This window comes from Ictidomys tridecemlineatus, chromosome 1 (genome assembly GCF_052094955.1).
Source record: "Ictidomys tridecemlineatus isolate mIctTri1 chromosome 1, mIctTri1.hap1, whole genome shotgun sequence".
In the NCBI taxonomy this organism is placed as follows: Eukaryota; Metazoa; Chordata; class Mammalia; order Rodentia; family Sciuridae; genus Ictidomys; species Ictidomys tridecemlineatus.
This window is the reverse complement of record NC_135477.1, coordinates 240,089,735-240,108,420: the sequence shown is the minus strand read 5'-3', so window position 1 is coordinate 240,108,420 and position 18,686 is coordinate 240,089,735. Positions and strand designations below refer to the sequence as shown.

Below are 18,686 nucleotides of genomic sequence, written 5' to 3'. Positions count from 1 at the left end.
GTATCTGACCTGCATTCTGCCTGCTAGCATTTGACTATCTTTTCTTTAATTATCATGGGAAATGTAGACCATCTGGCTACCACTCTTGGTATAATAGACCTATGTGGCATATCACTGTCACTTTTAATAGTATATTCTGCTTTCACCCCATGTTCTTCTATTAAAGCCCTCAAAATAATAAATCACAGTCTACTTATTTTACACTAGATGGCCCTCTCTGGTAGCTCATGTCCTATGGCTTAGAATCTTTAGAATCAAGAGTGAATAGGGAAGTTAAAGGAAGAATGTGTGTGTGTGTGTGTGTGTGTGTGTGTGTGTGTGTGTGTGTGTGTATTTGGCTTAATAAATATATATTTGTTCTCATGGAAACTTAAGTTTAAGTTAAGTAATTATGAAAGGTGACTATGCTGAGAGAATAGGAAACATCTAGGATTCTCAGAACCTGAATTTGAGATTTGAGTTGTTTACACTCGTCCCTGACATTGCACCAAAAATCAGCAGACCTTTTCTCAGGTTTACAGAGAGCTTAACTGTAGTTTTCTTCATTGTTTCTCACAATTTCAAATTAAACTGTTCAGAGTTTGTTTGTTTAATTTAGGGATAGATAAACACTTGATAAAATCGAGAGTGTTGAAGACAATGAGGAAATGCCTATCTAAAACATTTAGCACTGAAAACAAATTCACGGGAATTCCTTGAACTGTCTAGAACCCTTTTCCCATTTCTGAAGAGCAAGCAAATCTTTCCCAATGGTGATGATGCTATTGCTATTGAGGATAACCATAGCTAACATATCATGCAGGTGTGTTTATCACAATCTAGTCACTATGATTAGATTGCATGTTCACTCAGTCTAACCTGTGAGATGGGTACTAATTTCTCCATTTTGTAGATGAGGAAATTGAGGTCCAGAGATATTTAGTAATTTTATGAATCACTTAGCTATGACATGCTAGAGTCACAGTTTGAACCCTTGTGCTTTTTTTTTTTTTACTATGAATATCTAACACAAGGCATTGTTTACAGTATGATAACTCTTGTGCTAAGTCACTTAAGGTTTATTTTCTAGATTTCTACTAAAACTAAAAAGCAAATATGTTCTCTTTGTAAAATAATAATTTATAGCATCAACATCTGTAGGTTTTCCATTTAATGTCTTATTCATTCACATTGATCCACTACAGTTGTTCTGAAATAAACAGATTGCCTTCCCACTGCCCCCTTTGTGGATTCCTCATCCTCTATAGAAGAGTATAGACTTCACACCACCTGGCAGCTCACCTGTCTCAGCTCTCCCTCATTTGTCTCTGATTTCTCCTCCAGTTCTACCCGGTAGTCATCTAGCTGCATCTTGACCCCTTGCTTTTTCAATAGCAGTTCCTCTTCTTGGAAGACTCTTCTCCACCCTTCTCTCACTAGCCTCTTGGGCTTTTTCTGATTCTACATTCATCACGATCTATCTACATGAATTTTTTCAAAAGGCACATGTCCAGCTTACAGCCCCATAAATTCTAATTCCTTCATTCCTGGAAGAAGGTAGGCATTGGATATGACAGCCAGGTGGATGAGCCCCTGAAATGTCTCTACTCGGGGGTCAGTTTTCTGGAAGGCCAGGAGGAGCACCCTCATTTACCCGTGGTCTCTGTGCTGACACTGAAGCCACCACAGTGCATTGCAACAGCCAGTTTGCATGTGGCTTCCAGAGAAACTGTCTATTCCTGAGGGCAATAATAGGATGTTGTTGAGCCTCTCAGGTTCTGTGGCTTTCGGCACAGAGTCTTGTGTATAATCAGCCTCCACTACTGGAACACTGAATCACCATAACCTCAGAAGGATTTTTTTTTCTTGCTTACCATCCCTGCCTCCAACCCACTCTTTGGCAACTGGCAGATTCATTCTGAAGCAGAGTTCAAAAAAGGAAAGGATGAAAATTGAAATTTTAAGAAGCACTATTTGGACTTTCTTATTTAGGTGAAGAGCAAGGTCTTTCTTATCTCTTTTCAACTTACTTTCCAAATTTAAACTGACTACAAAAATATGGAAGATTAATAGCTTCCTTCTTCCCCACTGACTTTTGGTTCAGGCTCTGGGATTTGGCAAGAACTTAGAGATCTCAATTTCTGCTAGCCACCCTGCTACTTTAAGACCTGTCAGGGCCTGTGTTAAGTAAAACTGGAAGCACTTCTGTTTCATCCTCACTGCTTTCCTCCTTCACTGTCAGACAGCATTACTATACAACAACGAACCAGGAACACTGGCATTGGAAGGTGGCAGCTGGGGCCCAGTAACCAGTGGTGTTTCGTCCCTTGCATGAGCTCATGTGTACATTGGAGTAGTTGGTTCTGAGGCATGAACACTCCATATAAGCAGCCTACGGAGTCTTCTTCCCTCATCAAAAGCATATGTTCAGAGAGGACCCCCTTTGGTTAGCATAACTGTATTCCCAAAATAGCATTCCTGTTCCCCCATGGCTTCTGCTTTGAGAACCCTCCCCCTCCAATTTGAAATCTAATCCAGAAAAGATACATCCCTTCTAGCCCAAGTCTTCTGTAATTATAAGATATTGGACTGTAGTCTCCTTATTGTTGGGGTCTTCTATCAACATTATATGCTTGGCCTTTTTGTAAAAAATTGTGGTACTGGGTATTGAACTCAGGAAACTACCATGAGCTACATCACCAGCCCAGCCCTTTTAAAATTTTGAGACAAGGTGTCAAGTTGCCCATCCTGGCAGCAAACTTGCTATTCTCCTGCCTCAGTCTTCTGAGTAGCTGGTATTACAGGGGTGTGCCACCATGTTTGGTTGTACTTGTCCTTTTTAATTTTGAACTCTGGCATGGACATTAATTTTAACGAAACACTCTATTGAAGAAAAGATGGAGTTACGGGGAAAATAGGAGGAAGGGAACAGAGACAGGCAAAGAGTTATAGTCTAAAATTCAACAACAAGCATGGCTTATGAAGATCAAGCTGTATTTCTGCTTCATGAATCATTGTCAGACAAATTAAGAACATATTGTTTCTTATTTATCTATTGTGAAGGATTCAATATCAAGCATTGAGAATAAATCTTGATTTTCATAAGCTCTGTTGACACTTTTGAGCCATAGAGCATAAAACTTGCATCTAATAAACAAAGTGCGTCGCGGAACAGTGGAGGGCATGACATCAGCACCACCCAGCTGCTTCCTGCTCCTGCTCTGTGTTCAGGAAGGTTTCTTCAAGAGACCAAGAATTTGTTATATCTATCGTAGGAAGCATTATAGTTTTAGCTTCATTATTTCCCCAAATCCTGGAGATTGGGCATAATTCAGTTTTTGTTTGGGGAGTTGCCATCTTTGTATCTACCCACCTTCCCCTAGGTTCCCTCCCCACCTCTCTCCTAGTGAGTGTTAAACCAGGTTGTTTTGTAGATGCCTCTGTGACAGCTTGGTTGCATAATTTTTAGGTGGTATCTAATATTACCTTGGTTAGTTTTTAGAGGACCCTTACCTGTCTGAAATTCTTAGTAGAAATTTTTGTTTTGAATTCCTGAAATTGAAATATGAAAATTTTAATTGATTAAAGACAAAAAGGATCAAAGTATGAAAACTGAGATTCAGATAGCATAAATCTTTAAAATAATAATAAAAGGAAAAATGTACATAAATAATTTAAATCTTTTCAATATTACTTACTAAAACATAATTTCTCTAAATCCTATAATATCAAAATTAAGATCTGTGCCCTGAAATTTGATGTTTGTTTTAGACTTTTAGGAAACCTTCCTTAAGACCAATGTACAGTGACTGAAAGTAGGCTGTTTGCCTGCTGGTTGGAGGAGCATTGATTTCCTAGGGGTACAGGGAATTGGGGCAGTGAAAATGTATAAGATTTTCAAAATTGATCTAATTGTTCCCTCAAAGGGGGTATATTTTATTGAATGTACATAATACTTAAGAAAAAATGATTTTTAAAAAATGTTAATCCTACCTTATTTAATAGCATTAAACTTGATAGAAACTATTGACCTTCTGTCATATTATAGCATATCCCCAACCCTACCCCACTGCTACTAAACAAGTAAAAAAACTAAGTATTAAGTAAAATCCAGGTAGCAGAACAAAATAGGTTATGGAGGAGAAGTAGGGAACATATGGAGTATTCCACATCATCCAAGGGAAATGGTTGAGGATGGAGACCTGGTGTTCCTGTCATGAGATGTTCTCAGGGCTGGTTCGGCCCAACATATGAGCAAGCCCTAGACGAAAAATGAAGTGATTTCTTTATGTGCTCGAATTCCTTCTGGCCAGTTGCTGCGAAGTTCTCTGGTGAATAACAGAACTCAAGCCAAGGTGGCAGAGGAGCTGGGCATGCAGGAGTACGCCATAACTAATGACAAAACCAAGAGGCCCGTGGCGCTGAGGACCAAGACCTTGGCGGACCTTTTAGAATGTGAGTCCTACAGGGTAAAGTTTTTCTCTTAACCTACAGTTCAAAGTTTAAGTCAAGTTGACCATTTATACCTTTTGGCTAAAGAAACCTCTTTTCTCTTTTAGTTTTTTTTTTTTGTTGTTGTTTGTTATTTTATGCTTTTCATCAAAGCTTGTTTGAAAGAAAATTATTTGAAATTAAGATGTGAATAATGCATTTACATTTAATCTCTCTGTTCGATGGTAGTTTCCCCTATAGTCCTCCCTCTCTCAGCCATCATATCCCTTTATGTGACACAATAACAGGTATAAAGATTGGTCATTGTGAATCATAGCTTTTTGCCACACAGCAGCCTTCATAAAGTGGCCCAGAAAAAGGGATAGGTTGTCCACAAAAGACGAAAATTTTCATCGATTATTTTGAATGAGCTCACAGTTCTACTTTGCAGTTTCTGATATGGTGTAGTTGCATTATAAATAATTCCATTGTCACTAACTAAAGTATTACATAAATAATTTTATTGCTTCAGATATTATCTCAAAGGAAGTGGACCATTGCAGGCCTTAGAATTTTGTTGTTGCTGTTATAATATTTTTGTCAATTGCAATTATATACAAATATTAAAGTATGTAGAAAACCGGGTTATTTAAAAAGTACAAAGGCAATTTAAGGAATTGTTTTTCAACTGAATAAAAGTAACCGAAAGATTAAGATTATATAAAAATTTAGTTGAGAAATCAAGAGCATTTTTCTTTTTAGCTCAATGAAAGCTATTTTTTTTTCTTTTTTCTTTTTTGTTTTTTCTGTTGTTTGTTTTAAATCTACTGTTTGTCTACGTGGTTAAAGTTCCTTTTTAATTGCATCATCTTTGTAACCAATGTTTGTTTATCTATATTTAGTAGTTCACCATTTATTAATTCAAAATTGTATATATAGTTATGTTGTCATTAAGCCCAGAACTAAATTTTTCTTAATGTGGGCAGATTAGATCTTTAAAAATTGTTGTCTTCTGTTCATGAAATTTTAATGTGGGACTCTTACATAGATGATCTGAAGATTAATGATGGGAGTAGTAGGCCTCAAGAATGTGTTTATTCTGATGTGTTATGTTACACATTCTGAATATGTTGTTCTTCAAGCTGCATTTTGATTTGTTAGATATAATATGGTTGTGGACTCAGGTACCCTTTCTTCCCTGCTGTACAGCAGCATTTTGTGTGTCTTTTATTTAGCCCTTAGCTAACTGCAATTTGGCCTTTGTACTCTGTGATTTTGCATCTTAATAACACATGTATGTTGCTGCTGCTAATATTAGTGATAAAGATTAGAATTTTAAGGAAAGATGAAATGGTTATGCTGAAATATAAAGGGCCTGGAAGGTGAAAACTTTATTAATATGTTGCTTAAAAGTCTAGGTCTTTTGCTCTTTTTGATAAATTGCAGTGAATATTTGTCTTTATTTTTTTTTCCAGCATTTATTGCAGCACTGTACATTGATAAGGATTTGGAATACGTTCATACTTTCATGAATGTCTGTTTCTTTCCACGATTAAAAGTAAGCTCATATGAAGTTTAAATGTGTGGTATACTTTGTTTCTGGTGATTCCAGAACCCTTTACTAAATGTGTTTTGGGAACTTACCACAGGAGTTCATTTTGAATCAAGATTGGAATGACCCCAAATCCCAGCTACAGCAGTGCTGCTTGACACTTAGGACAGAAGGGAAAGAGCCAGACATTCCCCTGTATAAGTAAGTACTCGTTGCTTGCAGACCACTGGACCAGTATGCTTAGCTGATCTTCATGTGCTTTGAGGGAAAACTAATGAATGGGCTGATTATGATGAGAGCCCAGGATCAAGACTTACTGACTGTTGGTGAGACACTGGGCCCAGCAGAGAAACTCCTTGGGCCTCTCCATCTTGGCAGTAAGATGGAACCATGTATTTGCATAGGCAAGGGCTAAAACAGCATTGAAAATACATTTTTAAACATCCCTAAACTCATTTATGGATGATTTATCTCTCATTTATGTCTGTGCCTTCTTCCAGCTCTGAAATTCTCTGTACTACTGCATGGCAGGAAGACATACTAAAATTACAAGATCAAAATAAGAATTGTTCTTATGTACATTTTTATATTTGTCTTCTTATTTCTTCAAATCTAGAAACACAGCCTAGCATAACTTCTGCATCTAAATTAGAAGATCCTGGGTGCTTATTTGTAGCAGTATTTGGGTACTTTTCTGTACTTGCCCTTGAATGCCTATTGGCTTCTGTCTCTGTCACCTAACAGAAGGTTGTCTCCCCCAGTGGTCACTGTGAGAAGCAGGGTAGTTGTTCACTGCTGCTGGGTTACTCAGATATTAAAAGCTTCTTTCTTAGAATTTGTATCAAAAGCAGCCTTATACTTTTGAGTATCTTTTCACTCTGAGTAATAGCCAAAAGTCATTCGAGAGTAATGAAGGTAAATAATGGGTCACTTACCACATCCACCAGTTGTGATGATAGTAGGTTTGACTCTGAAGACAAGTAATTGTCTTGTGACACTTATATATTGATTCAGATGGTGGTTTAAAGAGGAATTATAAACTGAAAGGATTATCCAAGTATATAGGTGTCATCCTAAAGTATTGTTGATATGTGATTTTAGGGATTTTTAAAAATGTATTTGCAGAGCTGTTTTACCCCTTGCCTATGCAGAAGTGGTTACAAGCACACATTTGTGTATGTGTGTTCCATATGAAATGAAAGCCCTCCTTTGGACTTTTTAAGCTTCAGAATACTCAAGGAGAAACATAGTGGCAGTTGGGAATTTTAAATCTTTTTTCATATTTTTATTTAATACTCAGAACAGTTCATAGGGTTTTTTGATAAAAGCAAAACTGAGTCCAGGAGAAGGTTGAATCACCCCACAGCAAGCTACACGAATTGTGCCAAGAAGCTGTCACTACAAAACAACATTTCCTTTATTTATTGGGGAAAGAAGCCCAAATGTTTAGAAATGGCACTTTAATATGTGCCTAATAAGCATAATGAATATCTGAGCTGTATTATATGAAAGGCTCAAAGCATTTCCTCGTCAAAGTGATAATTAAGGTTCAATAAACTAAATAGGATGATAAACTTTTCATAGGCCAGGCACAATTGCCGTAGTAAGTACTGCCATGGAGAAGCCAGCACTGCACGCTCATCCCTTGGAGCTTAGGAACACAAAGGAAATTGCTGTGCTCCCTTCTCATGCCCCCCCCCCCCAGAGGAGTACATGATGAGTCTGTTCTTTGTTATCAAGATGATGGGGTTGTTTTACATAGTTTTTTCAGGATTACTATATTCATTCCATTATCTTTGTTGGTTATTTTTAATTTCCCTTTTCCATGAAGTTATCAGATTTACTGTATTTGAAATCTGGACTACTTCATTAAAATCCTGTAGCTTTGTTTTTGGGTGATTGTGTTTTGTACTTGGCATTATAATGTACCTTTGAAATGATCTTAGATGTTTCAGAAATTAAATATGTTTTCTGATCTTTTTGATAAAATATCAGACATTAGAAAGAATCCATAAAGGATGTGAAACCTCTCAGACATGACCTGAGGTATTATTACCTGAATGTTTACTGGTTTCAGCTGTGATTAGCACTGAAAAACAGTAAACAGACTAAAGCTTTTAACTTTCACAGTAGAACTTTTTAAATTTTATGATACTTTAAATATGCACACTTAGATATCAGTTGGAAGTATATTGCACTGCACTGTGAGTGTTTAGATGCTATTCATATTACTTTGGGAAACATATAAAAATGAAGTACAGAATTTTTAAAATTTGCTACTTCAAAAGCTCTCAGTATTTGGTCAGTTTGACAAATTAAAAACTTACCCCTCTCCCTTTTCTACCATTTTCATGTTACTTGTTATTTTTACCTTCCTTTGTCTAGGCAATAAGTACATGGGGTTTGTTGGAGTTTTATAGTAGCAAGAAAAATTAATTAGTGCTTTTCTATAATTAATGTTCTTTTATTTCACTTTAGGACTCTGCAGACAGTGGGGCCATCCCATGCTAGAACCTATACTGTGGCCGTTTATTTCAAGGGAGAAAGAATAGGCTGTGGGAAAGGACCAAGGTACGGGAAGAAAATACTTCAAATTTCATGGAATGACTGTCCTGTGTGCAAGGAAGTCCCTACTTGGTATTTTCAAGTCCTATAGTCTCCTTGCTAACTTAGAGTGTGGAGTGTTTGAGGATAATAGTAAAGTGAATCCCAAGGATTAATGTCCCCACCAAGCCAACCTCTGAACTTTATAAACATCCTTAAACAGGGAATGCCATTACATAAGGGGCTTTGCTTACTTAGAGAAAGCCACTTTTGCTGGTACACAGGTCAGTTCTATCCAGTTTTAGTCTCAGCAGAGTACACATTGATGCAAGCTAGACATGTTGTGCATGACATAGTCCTTAGACCTTTGATTTCTTATCACATCTCATTTGAACTTTGTGGAAATGCTCTCATCTTTGTTAAAAAAAAAAAAATCACGTGTATTATTTTCTTTGACCCCTCCAATCTATATCTTGTTTCTCTATTTTATTTATTTCTTCTTTAAACTTTACATTGAGAGTATTCAATCTTAAGCAAGAAATACTTCAGACCTATTATAAATGGAAGATATTTTATTGCATATGAAAAGTGTAGAATGAGTATCTTAAATAGGCTTTATGCAAATAAAAGACATTTCTCATGCTCTTGTGTATGTTCCTATCTGCACAATTCAATACTTGACAATAGAAAAATCACATGAAATTTTATGCACCAAACATGAGAATCAGCCTTAATAATTTATAGCCATAACTTGTGTTTTTGAAAAAATAATCTTTAAATTAAAGTGTACCTCACCTTTATTTTATTTAATAGTATTCAGCAAGCAGAAATGGGAGCAGCAATGGATGCACTTGAAAAATGTAAGCCATCTCTTTTTCTATAATTATATGTTCATAGTGTAATGAGTGTTTTATGGAGAGAAAATGAGGAAGTAGAAAAATGGTAAGTACTGATAAAATGTGATCTTGTTTTCTTCATAATTATTCTCCAACAGAGTACAGTAAAATGTAAGATATGTATAAAATGGGCTTATAACTTAAAAATCAATTATTCCTGAGAGTGCATTTTGATTGTCATTTTCCTTTTTTGCATTAGAGTCCCACTCTCAGCCCATGTAGCTCATGTGAACATGAGGTTATTGTGTTTTCACCCATATATTTATACTTCCATAATCTTATACAGAAGTAAAAGTATAAATATGAATATTTTTCTTTTCTGTTTTTGCTTATTGTTTTATTAAATTATTTTATTAAATATTTACATGCTTCTGCATATATTTGTATACTAAAATCTTACATGAGATACATTATTCTTGCTCAGTAATACATCATGGGAAATCTTGCAAGTCAAAGAGAATGCTTCAATCCATTTTTTCCTGCTTTTCTTTCCCCCCCCAGTACTGGAGATTGAATCCAGGACCTCTTGCATACTCTACCACTATGCAATAGCTCCAGCCCCTCCATTCTTTCTTAATGACTGCATACTATTTCCCACTATGGATGTGCTATCTTTTATTCAGCTTTTTAAATTATTATTATTGTGGCAAATACTTTCTGCGTGTGTACTCGTGTTTATCATTGCCAAAATAAATGTCTATATATGGGTGCTTTCAGTTCTATGGGATAGATTTCAAGAGTGGAAATCCTGGGTTGAAGAAACTTAAATCACGTAATTGACCATGGAAGGGACTGCATGGTCTTTTCTAAATTGAGTGAGAGCCATTTTTCTTCTAAGCAGACATGTGGGCACACCATGATAACGTAGTGCAGTTATGCTGCAAGTACCCAGTGAAAAGAGGTGGGAGAGAGTGAACTGCAGGAAGCAAGAGTGAAGAGGCCTAGGACACTCAGCTGTGGGAAGGATTCCAGGAAAGGCAGGAGGGTGAGACCCAAGTGGTAGTCCGCAGGTAGTGCTTTCCTGTTTGGAAGAGCAGGGAGATAGTTGGGTGGGGGAGAAGCCAGTGCAGCCAAGATCTAATGTCCATGGAATCTTCACTCAGAGTTTTACATTGAATCTGCTGGGAATTTTTTCACCCATTTTATATATATATATATATATATTTTCACAATCACATATTGAAATAAAAGTAAGGTTCCATTTTCCAGTTACAGAATTGTTAGAGGTTATCTTTGGAAGCTTTTTTTTTTTTTTTTAATCGATTTTAGCTTTAAACAGTACCAGAAAGCTCACCTGTTCTGAGACAGGCCTCCACAAACATACTGGTAGGAATGACTAGTTTAAACTGCTAGAAAGCAACTTGGCTATATGTGTCAGGTCCTTTAAAAAGTTCATACTCCTTGAACAAATTATTTGATTTAATTGAAGTATGAACTAGGGTTCACATACCATGGTAATCATAGTTTGACTTATAATATTAAAAGAAAACTTTGTTTAATATTAAGGAAAAGCTTAATAAATTATAGTATATTCCAGGAACTGACAAACATTTTTCATAAAAGGACAGATATTTTAGGCTTCACAGGCTACACCGAATTTAAAAATTAGTTAACTCTGGTACAGTGGCCCACAGGCATAATTAGTATGCAAACTAAGAGGTATGCATCTGTGTTCCAATAAAACTTTATTGAGAAAAACAGGTAAAGGGCTGTATTTGACCTATGGCAGTAGTTTACCAACTCTTGCTACATCCAAATGTAGAATATTTTGTAGCCACTAAAATTATATTTTTGAAGACTAATGATATAGGAAAATGCTTAGATTATAGTAAACAAAAAAAAATTATACCCATTGGTGCATACCTATAGTCTCTGATTGTAAGGGTAAATGATGAAATGGTTTTAAATGTTTTTCTATCTGTACAATGTGTATACACGTTTTTGTTGTGTGTGTATGTAGTATATAGTTTCTTAGGGGGAAAAAGGCTATCTGGACATATTCTTGAAGTCTACCAATACTGGGATTTTCTTTTAAAAATGCAAGTTAAATTTTACAGTAGTATTTACTGAAGAAATAGTGTTCATTTCATAGAAATGAAGTTAGTTTTACAACTAACTTCTTAGGTTTTATTTATTCTTTTAGAAAGTATTTGTAATATTTGAAACCTGTGATTTACATAGTACATAAGAAATCAATTTGGTATTATTTAGGGAAGAGGATTTTATTACTGTTTTATTTCTAAAATATAAATGTTGTGTTCTTCTTGTTTAAAAATCACTGTAAGGGAGCTGGGGTTGTAGCTCAGTGGTAGAGCGCTCTCCCAGCACGTGGGAGGCGCTGGGTTTGATTCTCAGCATCACATGAAAATAAATAAAATAAAGGTATTGTGTCCAACTACACCTAAAAACAAAATATTTTTTTTTTAAAATCACTGTAAGGTCTTTACTGAATCACTGCCTGTCGTTTTTTTTTGTTTTTTGTTTTTCACCTCCCTGACCCATCTCCAACCTGGGGTGAGGAATGAACACTGTATAAAAGAATTTAGGAATATACTGTAAATAAAGTCACTCATTATGCTTCACCCTTAAAACACAGAAACACAAACATAACTTGCTAGGCCCATGTTCTCCCTCAGCTCTGTTTCATAAGGAAGAAGAGAGCCTGTTGCCCACAGCAGTCCCTCAGCTGGCCAGGCAGAGCCTCTGCATTACCAGATGGTCCATGCTTCCCTTGAGAAGCTTGTCATTTAAGTACATGTATGTGACTAAGTATATGGGATGGCTATTTCTGTTCTACACTTGATTTCTTCATTGCTACACAAAAGTTAGACCATAAATGACCATAGAATTATAAATTTCCAAATCTTAGTCCAGATTTTCCTTGTGTCAGCACTGTTTCACAGTGTCAAGTATCAAATTAAATATAGCTTCAACTGTGCCACTGAGTGATGTTTTTCTTTAATCAAATCAAAATTCTCTACTTGATTTACTTTTACAGGTATGGGCTTTGGACCTTTCCTGGTAAACTTTAAAAATAGAATTAATTGCCAAACATAATGACTTAGAATGTAGCCTCCTTTGTCCTTCCGAGATCCTTTAGACTTTTTTCAGAAACTTTAGTTCTTGATATATACTACCACTATGTGTCTGAAGCTTTGGTTTGAGCTTTTCAAAAATAGACCACTCTGTTGTATGGTGTCTTTTAATCTCTCCCCAAAAATCACTTGTTGCCAGGAGAACAGTGTTGAAGCATCTGGTTGGGAACATTCCAGAACCACACATCTGTGTTTTAACATTTCTGTATATTTTGGTACCATTTATACTCATCACCTCAGATGTTGAAATCTAGAATTGGAAATGCTGATCCAGACTCCTGTTTATTTCTAAATAACAAAAGTAAAACACAGCTACATACATGGATATAAGTGTACATTGTGTGTATGTGTTAGTTTGCATCATTCTTTGCACAAGTGGCTATCTTTTATTAAGTATAAAATATATCTCCTTGTGTCAGATAACTTTCCCCAGATGGCCCATCAGAAGCGGTTCATTGAGCGGAAGTACAGACAAGAGTTAAAAGAAATGAGGTGGGAAAGAGAGCATCAAGAGAGAGAGCCAGATGAGACTGAAGACATAAAGAAGTGAAGGAGGGCATGGAAGTGGCGGAGTATTTACTTGCTTAATAACTGTGACTGTTGCCCATCGAGACCTAGCCTAGTTTTCCCAGAGACAATGAATGAATTGTGCCCATTGAAATAAAACTCAAAGTCAAATTGCCGTTGTTGTTTTACTGATCAAATATTCTGTTTTTAGGTGGATGATCTTTATTACAAAGTATTTGAGTCTTGTATTTAATGGAAACTTCACTTGGGTGGATGTGCATTATTCCCTTTTATTTTGCCTTTAAACAATAAAATTTAAAAAGCATATTCTATGTAGAATAGATCCTGTTTTTCTATCTCTGTCTTAGATTGTAACCTCAGACTGTCAGCTGATAGGTGAAAATTCACTTTATCAGATATTTAGACTAAATGGTAATAACAATTGTACTTTTCAAAACACCTGGATTATTAACTGAATTCTCAGCTTTCACCTGGTTGTTGTCAGGTTCTCAGTCGCAAATACTGAACTTAACCCTCTGTAAGCAGCGAGTCCTTTGTAGGAGGGGTCTATTTAACATTTAACTGGCTAGTGGGAGGTGGAACACTGATGTGAGTCACATGCATTCTTCAAATCATTGGCATACAGGAGAAGTCATAAAGTCATGATTCTAAGCGAGACCACTCTTTGAACCAACTGCTCTCATCTTGGGGTCAGATGTCCCTTTGAGAAGATTATAGAGAAACTTCAAAAAAGTCTCAGAACCTCCTGAAATTGTATTCAGCTTTACCTGGTGGAGAGGGAGAAGGGGTAGGGAGCAGGGAGGAGCATTCATAGCTTCCATCAGCTTCTGTAAGTAGTCCCTTCAGTAAAGGGCTAGCTTTACATTAGAGGACATGACATTTAAAAAAAAAATGTTATTTTACACTGAGCATCACTAATTTCTTATTAATTAAAAGCAAAACTTCTTTGGAACACAAATGTGTTTTTTTATTATTTCAGTGAATATTATATATGAATGCCTTCTATATATCAGGCATTGTTCCAGGCACTGCAGTTTCATCAGTGAACAGAACAGACCAAGCCCCCCTGCCCTCAGGGAGCTTGTGTGCTACAACAGGAATGCACGGTCCATAAGGAGTTCAGTGGCAAGAAGTGCAGTAGGGGTTGGGGGAGAGGAGAAGAACAGTGAGCACTACAGGAGTCCGGGAGTGTTTCTTTTCTTACCTGTATAACTAGAAATGCTATAGATCCATTATTGAAAATTTGGAAGATTATTTTCTTGGCAGGAAAAAGAAACAAATGTTACTTTGAAAATATTGTAAAAAAAAATAGGAAAGTAAATTTCCCATGAATCCATCACACAGGGAATTCTACCCTGCCAGACCTGCACACCCAAGCTCTAAGTGTTGAAACGATGAGATGCCATACAGGTGGCTTCCACGGCCTGCCTTATCTTTTATGTCTGATTCTTTAGTGTTGAATGCACATTTACATAACTGTTGGTGGCTGCATGCTCACGCAGATCTTGAAGGCCAGTTGTGGGTACGTCATCATTCATTAATCAGTCTAAAGGAAGATGCAGTCAGTGAGCAACTTGTTGCTGGTGCCTGTAAGAGAAGGTTACCATGACGCCCCTGCTCCCCCCCAGTGAGGCCAGGAGATGACCATGGGGTGGCACTGAGGAGGGAGGGGACACTCATTTCTGAGCCAGGTTGTTTCTGCCACCCTCGGGGGTGAAGTCTGCTTGAGCATTATATTTAAGTTATGCTAGCACCAGATCGCAGGACTGGAAAGAGAACACTGGAGTCACAGGTGACCTTGACAATGTTAGGAGCAAAGCAAAACAGTTGATTTTTTCTTCCCCCTAAGCAAACACATTCCCAATCTTGAATGTGCATGAAAATAGTAATGAATCCAACATGCTGTTCAGGAATTTTTATCTGGCCTTGATTTTTCCTCTCTGTAGTACTCTGGCCTTTTCCATCTTCTCTCTCCAAATTAATGGCTCTTGAAACATGGAGAAGTGAAGTCTGTAAAATACTAGTTTAGCTCTTGAGATGGAACCCAGCAGACACTCTGTGAAGGCAGATTGGCCTCGCGGATCAGCACTTTACAGAGCATTAGGAGACTGGCAACCAGATTCTGTAGCTAACCATGTGGAGCAACTTGGCAGGCCACTGAGACCAGACTCCAACCCTGCTGCCTGCCCAATCTAACCCTGTCTGACTCCCCTAGTTCTGCTCTGGAGAAGAGCCGGCAAGATGGTAAGTTCATTCACTAACTCAACTGTATGTCACATGCTGTTGCTCCTAGAGGCTGAGTAGAAAAAGTTTCTTTTCACAAGTCACCTTGGAGGGTGTTGGGGGGGGGGGGGGACTTGAAGATATTTGTTTCTCACTTTACATGAAGTCCAGGCACCTTGCAAGCTCCAGCTCTCAATCAAGGGCCCATGATGAGCATCTACTGCATTCTGGGTCTAAAACACTAAGCAGAATCCATGTCCTCAAAGAGCACTTTATTTAAAAAAGGAAACACACCCATGTGTTTCAGGTGCCACACAGAGGCTTAGGTTTTGGGGGTTGATGTACTTGGCTAGGCTACGGACTCTACCTTACCATACTCCCCAGGACAAAAGGCCTTTTATCCGGTAGTATATTCTATTTTTCAACCGCAATATCATTATGACATCGCACAAAAATCTGATTTGTTTTTTTAGATAATAGGTGGTTACAATGGTTAATTTTGTGTTGAGTTGGCCAAGCTAGGGATGTTGTTTTTAAAAGCAGCTAACTTAGTGGTAATTTGTTACACTGCAATAGAAAACTAGTACGCTCCCATTCTCTGAGTAGCTAATCTCTTCACGTTCCTATTAAGTTTAAAATACCGTCAAGGTTTCCCATCACTGTAAAGTTAAGCCCAGGTTTCTTCCCATGGCATGAAATCCCTCAGGAGCAGATGTCAGCCCTTTGTGCTGGCTCCCACCAAAATGCTACTCTCCAGCGTTGCAGAAGTAATTGCAGATCCTTCAATATGTTCTGATTTCTCTCCCCTCCAGGACTGCATGAAATAGGCTACCTCCTTGCTAATTATTTCTTACTCATCTATTTGGCCTTACCCAAACACTATTTCCAGCAAGCCTTTCCCTGGATCTTATATTTGAGTGAGATCTACATTCTTGGATTCTTTCCTGAATCACATCGTCACATTGTATTGTCACTGACTCTTCACTTACCCGTCTTCACTACCCCACTAGTCCACAAGCTGTGGGTGGACAGGACTATCACTAATGCACCTTGGAAATCTGGGCAACTAGCACCGTGCCTGGGCTCCTTCCCATTACTGTTTGATGACTAAAAATAACGGGGCTCCTCTACAACACCCAACGGGAGCTCCAGCTTCCTTTAAGCAATCTTCCTACAGGAACTCAGGCTGAGAGGGCGAATGACCCACTGGAGACCAGTGGAGCATGTTCTCCCTCTCTGGATCTCCTGGGCCTAGGTTCAGGCAAGAGCTAAATGCTAAAATAGTTCAACATCTGCTAGTGGGGTCCTGCAGGAAGAGGACAGCTTGTCCTCTCTTGTCAACCTTGGTTTTTCCACCTCTACAGGGCAGGAAGCCCAGATAAAATGGACAAGGCAGATGAACAGCAGCTCCAGGAATAGTCTTGCTGAGTTATTTGTAATGAGAGCCACAGAAACCTGAGGTGAGGCATAAGTCATCAGTGACAGCACAGGCTTTAGTCACCAACAGTGTCATCTCCAGCAACTCCCTCTTTAGTATTTGCTTTGGACAAATGATCTTTATTTAATCTTATATAACACATCTCGTTTTTGTCTCTGACTAGATTGTCATAGTGCTGCTCTGTTTCAAGCAAGTTCTCAGAACATCATTTCCCCTTGAGATCACCCACCTCTGTCTTGCACAGTCAGTGGCCCTAGAGTTGTCCCTGTAAAGAGAATCCCCTAGGATCTTTGCCTATAAGTTAGCCAGAACTTGGAACCCACAGGACCCGCCCGTCACCTCAAGAGCTGATTCTGTAAATTTTCATTCATTTCAGGTTAAGGAAGGAATTTGAAATGAAGTGGATTTTGTTGTTGTTGTTGTTGTTGTTTTTAAGCAGCTAGCTGACCATTTATACGCTGAATATTAGCCCATCACAATTTGAAATTTCCTGATAAAACAACACATAATGAAAGTGCAAGGAGACTCTTAACTGTAGCGATTCTAATGCTCACCTCTATTATTATAATAATAGAGGTCTCAAATGGAGCCTTGGAGAACAGTGGCTGCCCCTGACTAGAATTGAACCAGAAAGATCAAGAGAGAGCCCTAATTGCCTTTCTTCTCAGATCAAACAATTAACTTAATTCTCCAGGCCTACACACCGAAATGTGTTTGAGGAGATTCAAATAGGTTACTATGGAGGATTAAGGTTTTCTCTGCAGATTATACTTTTATGCCCTGTAGTTCATTGCTTGAAGTGTTAAGTAGTTTTGTCAAAATAAGCAGGGCTGGAAGGATTTTTAGAAACTTACAAATCACATACTCTTGCTGAGTAACACAAGGGACGTCTGTTTTTTCCCTTCTCCCTTTTTTCTTTCTTTCTTTTTTTTTTTAAATCTCATAGTGTGGCTTGGGAGTGGGGAGAAATTAACCATGTAAAAGATTAGTTGGAAGTTTCAAGAGGCATCTCAGATAAGAGGAATACAAGTGTGGGGATCTATTGTGTTTTGTCTCTTAAAAATTGTTTCACAAATGATGTGGCTGAAGAAGCCACATGAAGAGAAGGGATTTTCTCCTGAATGCTTAACTGCCTGAAGACAAAGTCCAAAGGGGATGTGAAATCCGACCCTCGAGACTTCTCTGTAGTGCTGTGCTAATCAGTGTTATTTTACCCAGTAAGACTCCATTTCTGCTTAAAGGAATTGGTGACAAAATAAGCTTTCATTTTCTTACAATGGAATATTCCCGAGAAAGGGCGCTCATTGGGAAGTCATCAGTGACATTCTGTCCTTGGTTCCACAAGTGGCTGTCCCTCAGCCAACTTTCTCCTGCTCGGTGGTTCTCCCAGGTGCTCTGGGAATGCATCCTCCTCAGTCAGAATGTTTCGCCGTGAATTTACCCAGGTCATTAACTGCACAGAGCATTGGTGATCTGTACTTCACCCTCCACTTTTTCAGCCCTCCTGGGTCTGTCAATCTGAGCAAAACCACATTAAGAAGCTTAATTGATGTTGCGGTATTGCACAACAAACAGTGAAAGTAAACTGTAGAGCAGATAAAGCCTTGACAATGGCTAGGCAACTCAGTGTTCAAACATCTCCCAGAACCATGGCACCTCTGGTTTTGTTCTGACCTGGCACAATTGTGATCAATCCCTGTGTAACATTTCCAGTTTTTCCAGAACTCAACTCCATGCACTGAGTCTTAACAGGTGCCAGGGAAAGTATTCTTCTAGTTTCGATGTCTTAACTCTAGCATGTACCTTTCTCCACTTCCCAGAAAATACTCTGTCCTCCTGCAGGTTAAGAAACCCATCAAGAGATGACAGTACTTGACAATACTCTCAAACCATGGAAGAAGGACCCTCACAGTACCAACACACCCAGTGTTCCCAGGGTTGGGAAAATTCATTAGTCCCTTAAACCCCCTGTCCAAGGAGGCAAATTGGAAGGCAGTGTT

The 18,686-nt window shown here is 38.0% G+C and overlaps 1 protein-coding gene across 6 annotated transcripts in view; it reads left to right on the top strand.

Moving 5' to 3' along the window:
* Positions 1 to 13,179, top strand: part of Drosha (drosha ribonuclease III) — a 117,546-nt gene extending 104,367 nt beyond the window's left edge. For all 6 annotated transcript variants that reach the window (XM_021726594.3, XM_013358782.4, XM_021726593.3 and 3 more), the window contains 6 exons: positions 4,293 to 4,434; positions 5,886 to 5,968; positions 6,060 to 6,163; positions 8,441 to 8,533; positions 9,320 to 9,366; positions 12,917 to 13,179. In XM_021726594.3, coding sequence (XP_021582269.1) covers positions 4,293 to 4,434; positions 5,886 to 5,968; positions 6,060 to 6,163; positions 8,441 to 8,533; positions 9,320 to 9,366; positions 12,917 to 13,047 — 600 coding nt within the window. In that variant the 3' untranslated portion in view covers positions 13,048 to 13,179. The remainder of the gene's footprint in view (positions 1 to 4,292; positions 4,435 to 5,885; positions 5,969 to 6,059; positions 6,164 to 8,440; positions 8,534 to 9,319; positions 9,367 to 12,916) is intronic.
* Positions 13,180 to 18,686: the final 5,507 nt, after the last annotated feature.